The sequence below is a fragment of the Falco naumanni genome, chromosome 3, assembly GCF_017639655.2.
Source record: "Falco naumanni isolate bFalNau1 chromosome 3, bFalNau1.pat, whole genome shotgun sequence".
Classification (NCBI taxonomy): domain Eukaryota; kingdom Metazoa; phylum Chordata; class Aves; order Falconiformes; family Falconidae; genus Falco; species Falco naumanni.
The window spans coordinates 26,118,928-26,131,584 of record NC_054056.1 but is presented as its reverse complement, the minus strand read 5'-3'; the positions used below and the strand labels follow the sequence as shown (position 1 = coordinate 26,131,584).

Sequence of the window (12,657 nt, the reverse complement as noted above, 5' to 3'; positions counted from 1 at the left end):
AAAGAACAAAGAAGATGTATCTTTGAGGTATTAGATCAAATTTAATTTTATGCAGGTTGAGTCATGCTTGGTCTGTGCAGCTCCTCCCTATATAGTGGAAAACAGGCATTCCTGTTTTCCATTACAATTGTTACAACACCAGTGAATGCAGCATCAGTCTCCAATGGTAGTCCTGTAGGTCTCCTGTAGGTAAAGGTGGAACTATTATTGTGGATACCACACTTGGACATACTGTATCTGAAGGAGAAGGGAGTGCAGCAGTAACAGGAGCAGTACCAAACACCCCCTCTACTACAGAAATGAGTTCAAACAGCTGACTTCAACACGCCTTCTGTATGGCAGTAGCGGAGGCGAGGCCCTTCCACCCAACATACCATGGTTGTGTAACCATGATGCAGCCTCTACAATATACCACTGATTCCACCACTGAGACAGCCAAGGATTAAATTACAACTAGACATTACTACAACAGCAAAAAGCCATGACCACCAGATGAAAACTTTTCTTTGAGTGTTTAACTTTCCGGAAGGTAAACCCTGAAGTCCTTTGTTGCTTGATAATTCCATTGTTTGAATACAGAACCACAGAATGATCAAAGACCTTAAGAGATCATCTTGTCCATACCTTTGTCCCTTCCTGACAGGTATTAGTCTCAGAAGGATTCCAGTTTCTGGCACTCCACAACTGCTCTAAAAGAGCTTAATTCTCCTCAAGATTAGAAAAATATAGAAAACCCTCATGTTTTACTTACTATCTACCTATGTAGTAAGTAGTATTTCTCTTACTACAATAAAAGACCACTGTTGAGTGTGCTATCATCCATGGATACCAAGGACTATTACTCTTTTCTCTCAAGAACAGCCTTTTTATACATTAGAAGGTGTATTTCTTCTCCTTTCTGCCAGTCTTACTTTGTGTAAGCTAAAGAAATCCAAACAATTGAATACCCAAGTCTAGGCTTTTTTTTTCTTCTTCTCTGATTTTTCTCTCTGGAAAGGTAAAACTTTAAACTGGATATAATACAGCAAATGGAACAGAAAGATTAGTTCATGTGTCAGTGGACAATACTCCTTTCTCTGCACACTGGTATAGTATTTGTCTTTGTTGCAGCAAAATGCTGTTGACATACGATGCACTATATAGCTCCTACATCCTCTGCTGCAGGTATGTTTGCTGGATAGTTATCCACAGAAATTTATGTGGCTGATTATTCCTGCCTAAGTAGAGCACTCTACACACTGCTAATTTTTTTTTTTCAAACCTGCATCTCTAATTTTATAAACTCTGAATTCTAATATTGTTTTCTAACATACTCAATCCTTCCCAGCCTATCTAGCAGCTTAAGCAGTAAAATCTATCCTATCAGAAGGCCTTTAAATACATTTTTAAATTGCATCAGACGCAGAACCACTCATGAGTCCTATTCAATCTTTCATTTTGAATGAGAACCGGTAAGGCTTACTCTGTGACTAAGGCTTTCAAAACAGGTATGCACTTATCATGCGGTTTGTTTGTATAAATACACTGATGAGAATATTACGAGGGACAGCATCAGAAACCTTACTGAAGACAATGTATGATATTAATGCTTCTCCTCTATCCACAAAGCTTGTTACACTGCTACAGGAGTAAATTGGATTGATTTGATAGGATTTGATCTTAAAATACCATGTTAGCTATTGCTCATCTTTTTATGTACAACAGCTTTAGCTCCGTTAACACAGTCTATGGTAATCAAAGAAAACTCAAAATATAATTATAAACCATGTCTGGTTAAAATAAGTCTCAAGACTTCAAGTAACTTTCTATTACACCTCAGAGAATAATTTGTTCATTTAAATTAATGGAGATGGACCCTTCTCTCCTCTGCTGCATCTCTCTCCTTTATTGGAGTTGGTGACATTCTGTCTGCCAGAGGTACTGACAAAGAAATTATTTAGAACCAAGTAGCAAGGGCTGCATGTTGAACTGGTGAACTGCAGGGATAGGGTGAAAATAGTACAAGTCCAAAAATGAAAAATAAATTTCAATTTCTAATTAAAAAAAAGAATTTGAAATTAGAGTGCCACTTCCAACCTTCAACTAATGAAAATGCATTTCATTGATCTTTCCTTTTCAGATTGTCATCAGTTTTTTCATTAAATTGGTGTACTAGAAGTGCACCATCACTGCCAGTACTTGAATGGTACAACATTTTATAAATAAAGCAACTTCATTTATAAAATAAAGCAAAATAGTTGCCTGTCACTATTTAAAAAACCCAAAATCACAGAAGTCATTAGTATGGTAGTATAGACTTAAACAAAGGAAGGCAAATTGGAATGAATATAGCTTCTAGGCATAATTCCTGTAATTCCTTATTGCAAGATAATGCAATAAATGAAAATGCATGTCTGAAAAAAATACTATTTGTAGAACTATCTGCAAAACCAGACTATTAAAATAACTACTTGTTTTTCAGAACGCAGAACAGTACTTCACTTGTTATAAGTGCATCATTTGTTGTGATAATTCCTATCATAATATTTAAGTACTCTTCTTACACAGCAATCTCCCTGAAGAATGCCTTAGCATTGTTGTAAAGGGATAAAATTCCCTAGTCTGCCCAGCAGATGACAGGGACACAAAGGAACTAATTGCAGTGTCCTGATCCTTCGAGGGCTGACTGGCAGTGTCTCTAACCCTTTAGAAGACACTTTAAGTCTTTATAAGAGGGTACAGTTCTCTCTGAAATACTCAGCTGGCAATGCTCCCTGCTTTCCCAAGCAATGAGCTTGCTAGTCAGGGAATGACAGAGTATAAAGTCATGATTTGCTTCTGTAAACTGCTTCTAAGGTTACAGAAAAACCACAGCAGTCAACTCAGCACTGCTCGCCTACTTACACACAGTGAAAAATTTCTCTCTGATCTCCCTGCACTTCCAGAACTTGTTTATGCTATACGCTGAAAATGTTCCAGAAGCTAGTATGTTGACATCTTTCACAGATACTCTTAATATACATCTAAAGGTTCTTCTTACTATCCAAGACTCGTGAGCTGCTTAAGAAACTTAACATCTGTGTTTCAAAACTCATGTCTTAAACACTGCTCATATTACACATTTCTGATGTACAATTGTCATAGCAAGCACTGTTTTACACACCATAGCAATTTCTCACTTAGACCTCTAGACTCAGTTTTCACTTCCACAACGTATCATCTATAACTCTCAACCTATGACCTTCTACTCTCTGCTCTGTCATGAGTTTGCACCTGTTTCTCAGTATGTTCTCTTGGATGTCTTCCCACCACTTCCAGCTCTGCATGTTCCTAGCTAAGCTTAATCTATTTCGGTTTTAAGTTTTCTGTTCCACACTTCCCTGTTTATAACAGCTCCTTTACTGAACAAGAATTAGGATATACTTTATATCAGTAGAACGCTAATGAAATTGATGTTTTTATCTCCCACCCTTAGGTCTTCCAGATCTAAAGACTGTTGAGTCAGTTATTTCACCAAGTTCTGTTTGTGCCCATGAAGTACCTCATACATGTCGGCCACCTCCTACCATATTCTACAAAAAATACTTATATGGTGGTCTTCCAGTTTATTCAAAGTTTTGAAGGTAAGCTTATTCTTTTCTTGCATGATCACATACCATTTGCTAAAACAGCTTTTAAAATGAAGTAAATATAATTGCACACATTTTTTATATGCTCTACCCAAACTTTCCTTGTATTTTTAAATAGTACTTAGCCTGTACAGAAAACACTTGAAAAGAACTGTTTCCTCTCTAAAATACTGCACATTTCTTTTCCATTACTTTTCATTGCTAATAATATTTATGAGAGATCTGTGTTTGAGATCTAGTGTTTCCTTTATGCTTTAAAAATAAGAAAAGCATAATTTGTCTTATTTATGGTATCTCCTACAAGGTCCAAATTCTGGGTGCCAGCCTAGAAGAATTACATTTTCAGGAAAGGAAAACAAATTGGCTGTGGCAAAATTAAATCCTAGGAAACTTCTGATTTTCTTTCTCATATGCATAACTTTAAATAACTAAATTAAACAATTTTATCTGGCTTTCAAAGGAGAACAAGGCTGCACATAATGGTATGATATACAACAGATGCTAATGTACAGCAAAAGACTAGCATTGCATACCTTAATGGAAACTTAAAAGAAATACAGTGGAAAAACCCTCAAGTCTGCAGGAAACTTACCAAGACAGTAATTTATATGTTCATTCCAAGACAGAGAAAAAATTCGATGTTTTATAAAAGATATAACTTTCTTTTTTTAAATACAATTGTGTGAGTTTTTCTATGTCTTACCTTCTTTGGAGTCCCTAATACTTGGCAAATTTTGAAGATTTCATCTACTTCACTTGTGCCTGGGAAAAGGGGTCTTAGTGTGTATAATTCAGCCATTATGCTGCCAACTGCCCACATATCAATGGGTGAGCTATAGATAGACGATCTTAGCAAAACTTCAGGAGCACGGTACCTATCGCAAATGGGAAGAAATGACAGATCAATTAAAATGGTAAGAGAACGGTAACTAGTTAAGATAATGTATTAAATTCTTAATATACTTACCACCTGGTAGAAACATAATCTGTATAAGGTGGCTGAGATCTTAGTTCTCTAGCCAACCCAAAATCTGCTATTTTCACAAGTTCTGGTCCAATACAGAGAAGGTTTTCAGGCTTCATATCTCTATGAAAAAACCCTATAGAAGACAAGACCGAAGAGCAAATTATTGTGTCATCACTTCTTAAACAGCAACCTCTGTTAGAGTAATCCAAAATTTGCTGTGGGGTGTTTTTTAAAAAAATATAGCTTTTTTTTTTTTTAAAAAAAATCAACATAAAAGAATGGTAACCCTCTCCCAAACAAGCACACACATTTTCCCTCCAGTGATTATTACACCAAGTGTTCTTAAATTAACAAATGTAAACTGTCATTAACACACTAAGGAAAATGAATTGGCTCTTGCAGCACTATCAAATAGCCAATCAATTTCAGAATGAAATCTTTTGCAAAAACTACAACTGCTTTGTCAGTTTTGGATAATGGAAAATTGAGTATCTGACACACTTAGCTGATATATACAATTCCTTGAACGACTTTTAACAACAATTTGCAGACACAGACATATAAAAGCTATCAAAATTCCGCTCAGGAATGGTAATATTACTAATGCAGGCACATAAAGTTTCTTTAATGCTTGCTGTTGGCTTGAGCACCTATATACCTCGACAGTAGTTAAGCTGCTAAGCAAATCAATTCTGCGGTTTAATTGGTACACACGATTTGTTATAATTTAAATCAAATCAAAATTCACTTGCTACAATAAAACATTTGATTTCTGCATGCAGAAACTGACAACCACTGTAAGAAATTGGCTGAAATTATTACAGTGAAATGTAAATGTTCAAATTTATCACACCTATCATTCCCAAACACTTATGGTCAAAACAAAATATTAATATTGTAACTTAAAAATGCCAGTTTTTCTTAAATTCTGATTTTCTCACTTATTTCATGTAGAAATAAAGAAGGAAAAGAGGATGCTAATAATCAGAGAACAGTATATGATCTTGATCAGAAAGACAAGAAATAGCAATTTCTGGGTATTTGATAATACCGAAAAGAATTAATTACTTATTTGAATGCATGAACAGGCCTCATCAGGGTACATGAAAGCCAATCAGAGATCACTGGGAACATAATTTCTTTTTTCATTTTCAGCTAATATTTTATTGTCTTTGGAAACTTTTAAGGATCCCAATGTTAAGTGAAGGACAAGTACAAAATAAAGGAGTTAAGCTGAAGAGCAAATTACTTTTTTAATGCAAAGGAGATTAACACCAGTATTTCAGAATGCAGTTTGCAGACAGATATTAAACATGAGCATTAAAAGTTTTGTAAACACTTTTTGTTGTTGTGAGCACACAGTACCTTTTATTTAGACTGTGCTTGTAATTCCTAGAAAAGTCCCTTCTCTTGAAATATTTAAGTCCAGGTTGTATTTGATAATGAGACTGTTTGAATTTCTTAGTGAAGAAGTTATTTTAATGGTTTTTTTTAGATGTAGGGTATCATATTAGTTATATATGGTATCTCAAGACAGGAGAAACTGCCACCTTTAACATATCAATGTTCCTTAAATAGATCTTTTTTAGAAAACAAATGCACAGTACAGCCAACGTACAAGTTTCTTTAGCTTGTTTATTCATCTAGTAACTGAGGTGAAAAAAAGTACTGAACAGCATATGAACAATAGCCAATGCTTGAAAGAGAAAGAAGAAAATCTGATTATAAAAGAACAGCGTAACTTCAGGAATGGTTTAAAAATGCACCATACTTGAAATAGATAAGGATAATTTTTATTAGAGATTATTAATAGCCTTTGCTAGATATTTTCATTCATGTTATTATTGTGCACTATCTTATTTTTTAAAAAAGTGCTACAGTTAAACTCTAGTATGAAACCTACCGTGTTTATGGATAAAAGCTAGCCCTTGTAGTATCTGATACATTATGTTTCTGATGACTGACTCAGGGAACAACTTGTTTCTGCAAAGAAACAGATTAACAACGTCACATAATTAAAAAAAATACTGTATTTTCAGAACACACATGCTTCTTCATTTTGCACAACACATCATAAACAGATGAAAGCAGACCCATCAAGTCTTGCACACAGACAGATGCAGCTGGCTCTCATTGCAAAACTCACTTGCTGCCCAGGCCAGAATTTAACTCACTTAAGTGCTGCAGAGAGACTTCTCTGCAGAGAGGGTCACGATCCTACCTCTTTGTAGAAACTGGCTGGCCAGTAGTGTGCTCGATCAGATGAACACAGAATGTGCAGTAATGTACCAAGGAAGGGACTACACAGCGCAGCACTGTGGTAAGCATGTTAGCCGGCGGTAAGATTGAGAGCAATGCTTCTCAGCTGCAGGGTAACATCGTGCTAATATTGCTCGCAGCTATGTCAGGATGTGAACCTAAGAGCTTTGCACATTAGGAGATAAAGGTGCATGATAATGTCTGAAGGAAACACACATTAAAGGCAAAAGAATTCAGCAAAGAAAAATGCTATTGAAAAGGCAGTTCCTGTTCCAAAGTCCACCTTGCAAGCCTTGCTGTGTGCTGTTTGTCCAAGATTGCAACATCACACACAGGTCTGTTTTATGAGCAAGCATGCATGTACATGCAGATGACCACCGCCACCTTAAGCCAAATCCATGAGCAAAAACAGAACGCAGTGTTTATTCAATCCTTCATACATTAAAGTGAAGGCTAATAAAGAAAAAATAATTACTTGGAATTTCTCTCATGGCTCTACACACCAAAGACATGCAACCTATCGTGTTAACAACTGAACAAACTTTATTTCCAAAAATCATTACAATATGTAATATTGTAATGCAGAGCAATGCAGAATTCTACCCTCAGATAAGCAGGTGCAGCAACTCCTGTTCAGATCAGTGGGGCTGCAAGAAGAGCCAAAACCAGAAATTCCAATGCATTCTTCAAGATAGCATAAGGATAATTAAATGATACCACACTACCTGTCCTGTGAAAGACGTACTGTACCTGTCCTTCATTAACTGATAGAGATTTTCCTTCATGTATTCAAATACAAAGTAAAGATGGTCATTTTCTCGTATGACTTCTTTCAGTTTTATTACATTGGCATGATTCAGCTTCTTCAGAGACTGCAACAGAGCAAAATACGGCTTCAGATAATGACAATGACTTCACTTATCAGAACTAAATTTTTAACATGTAAATTCTGTTTTAGAAGCTTCTATAGAACACGTCCATCTGAGATTTCATATTAATTTTGTAATTTGTTTCAAAGAACAACAAAATAGCTTTTGAAATTAATTTCAAAATAAAAGCAACAATGACATTAATAGTAGCTTAAATCTTCTATGTCTAGGGATTAATCTAGCTGGGGTGAAGATTAACACAAACCCCTAATTCCCTACAATGAAAGGCAATTCTGAAGCTCTAACAGCTCTTGCTTACAAAGAACCTAGTAAGAAAACCCAGCAATTTTTTTTTGTTATGCAACTTTCATGAACAAGGATTCTTCTACAGGTGTTCTTTTTGGAGATACTGATTATGCAATCTCCAGTAAGTTAAACCTAAATTATGGATACCCAACTCCTTTGTCAGGGAGTTTTGTATATACAGAAAATCAGAAGCCCAAAACATGGGATGACTGGGAATTTAAGCCCAGGATTTGAAGTGTTATTCTACCATTTGGCTAGCCAAAACTTCCAGGGCTTCTACAGATGTCCCAAATACAAGTTACAAGGACTGGATATGCACCTAGAAATTTGCTGGTAAAATAAAAAACCAGCATGGTCTCACACACACACTTACACAGCCTCTTCCTTTTGTGCTCTCTCCTTCTGTACCCCCCCTTCTCCCAAAGACAAGAGTCCTGGCTATGGGATGGAGCCACTGCTTGAGAATAGTGGGATATTCCACAAAGCAGCAGGAGCTCTAGGAGTGCCAGAAAACCATGGTTTTGTGGAATCTGCACCCCCATTTAAAGAGTTCACAGAGTATGGCCTTATGCCTGGACATTGCAGATGCCCTTTTCCTTCATGCAGACCCAACCACACACTTATTTTCAAATGTGCTATGTTCAGCACTTTACCTTGACTTCTCTCAAATTCATACATTCATCCCATGAATAGAACTTTCTTTTCATTCTGAAATACAATTCCGAGATAAAGTATTTTAAGTGAACAGTATAGAATGGTTTTAAAATAAAAAAATCTAAACATGTTATTTTCCAACTGTAGCATTAGCTGTATTTTGAACTCATTTTAAAACATTCTGGACTACCCATCAGCAACATAATTAAAAACTCAACTCTTAGAATTGCTAGAAATTTAAGTGTTTAATGATTAATCACTGCAAACATATTTTTAGAGGCACAGAGCCAGAAAGACCATGATACTTCAAGGTATCAGGGACAAAATCCTTTTGTTTCATTTGAATTGTGCTTTTAAAAATAAGGAAAGGAACAGCGACACTGCACTTAAACCACCGATATTTCAAACCAGAAAAATCACCTCTTTGTGCCTAAGCTGCATTCTAGGAAAACAAGAAAATTGTGGTTTTGAAATCTGCAAAGTATCTTGACTGCTTACATTACAGTTAAGCATCTGACTCGATCAGTCATTTTTACAAACCTGTTTCAAAGTATGAAATACCAAATAAAAATGATTTCATTTTTTCAAGCAATACTCATACACACGTAGAAGTCTCTAAAGTAATCGTTATATGTAATAGTGTAATACATTTATTTGTAAGTCTTGCATAGAAACAAACATAGATATTTGGTGTTGCTCAGATCTTGGGATGGGGTTGTGAATGTCATTGCTGTGTTTCTGTAAAGTTCTAGTGCCTAGAGCAAAGAGATTTAAACCCAAGATTTAAATTTAAAATAAACATATCTTCAACGAAAACTGTCCCCCCTCAAATCCCAGACTTAAAAATCACACAAAAGCATTCCAGATCCCGAAATCATGAAAAATATTTCAAAAAATGTTATTCTTTTTGCCTAAAAATAACGAAAATAAGCAATTGCAGATATTTATTTTTTTTTTAGCTTAGATCAAGACTATTAACTTAGGTAACGGTACTAGCAGTATATGGAGAAACCTGAAATTCTTAAAACAAAATTCAATCACTTATAAGCAGTAAGTCCATAAAAGGAGAAAAAGATCTCAGCAACACATAATTTCTGGTATTTCAACTTATGCTTTACATCCTGCTTGCAATTCTGTAGGAATACAAGAGGAACTTTCCCACATGTCTAGCACAATTTTTATTGTTTTGTAAAAATCTTTGTAGGCAGGTATGACAGCCCTGATGACCACACACAACACACCTTCATTAGATTCAAGGACACAGCCTTTATTTATCTGACCAGATTGTTATCTGGTATTTATCATTGTAGCAATATCCGAAACTTAATGCAGTACCTAAAAAGATTTTCGGGTGGGTGGGAAGGTATTTCAAATTTACCCACTAAAATGGGTATTCTTACAATTCATATAAATAAACTCCCTAATTAATCAACTGCACATTCAGTTTTGCTTTTCCTTTGGTGTTAGCCTAACAACATTTTTGGAACAAAGCATGTTCAAACTGAACAAAAGCAGCATGCAATTTTATAAGCCAAGATAAATCAGTAACTTATACAAACTGTGTCTCTCTATTGATTTGTTAGCTGAAGTCTGACCCATGATCACCTTGTCAAGTATCTCAAAAAAAATTTGTTATATTAATTTCCTTAAAAAAAGGGATATTTTTTCTATGCTACACAGATGGCAGACAACAATAAAGTTAAAATCTTTAAGCTTTTGCAAGTAGCTTTACTGAATTTAGATGCTACATACCTTTTGATAGCCACAAGTTCTCCAGACTCATTGCTCTTCCCCATCAACACGCTGCCATAGGTGCCATCACCTAGTTGCTTCATGATTGTGTAACGGTTCATTTTTTTTAAAGACCTGTATAGCCAAAAGCTTATGAAATACTAAACGTCTCCTGTTTTATTAGAGAACTCTATGCACTTTGATTTTCTTAGAGAAATCTTCTTCCAGACTGTTTTACGCTGGTAAATGGCTTCTCACGCTGGAGCAGGATATTCACTGTTCTCCAAATTACAGCTACTTTGAGATCCAGACACGAAGTTTAAGAGACAGAAGAACATGGTCATTCTCACATAGATCCTTAAAAAAACAAAAAGGTAGGGAAATATATAATTTTACAGTATTTTAGGAAAGAGACACTCTACTATTTGTATCTAACAACTACAACTCCCAGATCTGTATGTGTTCTTTAAATATAACATCTCAATATAACTAGTTCTTTTAAATCCTTCAAACCACAGAAGGTTCCCAGTCTAGGATTAGGGTTAGAGAAAGTAGGGACTGAAGAGTTGAGGTTACTGTCATAATTCTTTAGAACCAGAGGAGTGTGTTTAAGACTGGTGTCCTCTGATGGAACTCCTTATTCATAATTTGCAGAAAGCAGCAGGTTCCTGATCTGTAACGAAGGCAGGGCTGAAGTTTAGGAAAACAGAAGAACCCAAATTTTGCACAGGGTGTTACAGTAAACCTAGGGTCCAAATGCTGTGTTTTGGACTGGCAGTGCAAGCAGGCTTGCTATGCTTAAAGTTAGCGTGGAAGGAAGGTGAAGCAGCGAGATAAATGCTGGATTCTTCGCCAGTGTAAACAGAGTTGTTACAAACGTACTTGGATATTTTGCTCTGAAGTTCATAGAATTCTTAGTCTACAGCCACTGTTACAGGCACAGTAATGGCTGAAGAGTTAAGTTTGTCGTTCTGTTTCACAAGGCCTGCAGAGACAATTAGAGAGCTCATGTGCATTGGTGTGGAAGACTAGATCTGAACTGCCATTTGGAAAAGAATTCACACTAAACATTGAACCTTCATCTTTGAATTATATGTAAACCTTAATTTGAATTCTAATTCAAACCTGAATACAAACCCTAGCTTTCACTATACACAATACTATCTGTCACCAACAATTCAGATGAAGGCCAGTTCCCATAGATCCTATGCACAAATCCCAATTCTAACCTTAGCTTTGGCTGCCTACTAGATGCAATCCTAAAAACTGATGTTAAGACACTTACGCAAACTCACAATAGTCATCCACTTACTTATGCAGACCAGGGGAAAACTGACAACCAATCACTGTATTATTTGCTCACCGTAACCCAAATAACACAAACCAACCTCTGACTGCTAACTGAATTCCAGCATTGTCTCTACCTTTTGCCTCTGTTGTCTGAAATGTAAAATAAAGTTCCAATCAGCTGGCATCCATTGTCAGCCTGCCTCTATAGGGGATGCAGAATCTGGCATGCAACTCTGTAGTCCTTACCCTTATGCTAGAATTAGCTAAAGGCTGGTGTGGCTGTCCAAACAGATTAAGGAATTCAAATTCAGCTGGTAACAAGCCTCAGGTCTGAGATTTACAGGCCTGGCAAAATTCAACAATAAAACTGGCCTCCTACAAGTGTGAATGCAGCATTCGCCAGTTAACTAGCCTGTTGTGTAAAAGAAATATCTGCCTGGACAATACACTGCTGCTTCTAAGCTGTTATTACTTGAAATGTTGCTTCCTTGAAGTCATAACGTGCACCTTGTTACTCCCTGTTGCTTCTGTTAACAGGGAAGAATCTTAAATCATCAGTCAAGATATTAGTAACAAGTGACCATTTCAACTTAAAATCTTTGCACCAGACAACCGCCAGCTTGGTAGTGAAAAAAATAAAGAAGTTTTTATCCATGCCCCCCCAAAGCCATTGTTACAGTAAAATATGATAACCGGTTAATAGTATATTCTATAACAAAGCTAAACACCAGATTTAACAAAAAGTAAAAATCATAGATAATTCAAATTATGAGTGTTTTTTAAATTGAACTTATATATTTAAGCCTGCTGTTTTTCTCAGAATTCAGTTTTATATCTTATTCCTCAAAGGGCCTGCGTGCACTCTAGTCTTTAATACCTTGAATAATGCCATTTCTTCAACAAGACTATATGTTGACTCCAGTAATAAGCATACATACAATAAGCATATGTACTACATACATATCTTGCAAGT

General features: G+C 35.9%; 1 protein-coding gene across 7 annotated transcripts in view; it reads right to left on the bottom strand.

Moving 5' to 3' along the window:
• MAK (male germ cell associated kinase) overlaps positions 1-12,657 on the bottom strand; it is a 30,639-nt gene that overhangs the window by 14,401 nt on the left and 3,581 nt on the right. For 5 of the 7 annotated variants that reach the window (XM_040585822.1, XM_040585826.1, XM_040585828.1 and 2 more), the window contains exons 2-7: positions 10,416-10,751; positions 8,663-8,717; positions 7,585-7,706; positions 6,479-6,558; positions 4,576-4,708; positions 4,312-4,483 (exon numbers count right to left, since the gene is read on the bottom strand). In XM_040585822.1, the coding sequence (XP_040441756.1) occupies positions 4,312-4,483; positions 4,576-4,708; positions 6,479-6,558; positions 7,585-7,706; positions 8,663-8,717; positions 10,416-10,516 (663 nt within the window). In that variant the 5' untranslated portion in view covers positions 10,517-10,751. Of the gene's footprint in view, positions 1-4,311; positions 4,484-4,575; positions 4,709-6,478; positions 6,559-6,796; positions 7,482-7,584; positions 7,707-8,662; positions 8,718-10,415; positions 10,752-11,276; positions 11,378-12,657 lie in introns of those variants that run through there. The other 2 variants (XM_040585825.1, XM_040585827.1) reach the window with 2 other exon arrangements.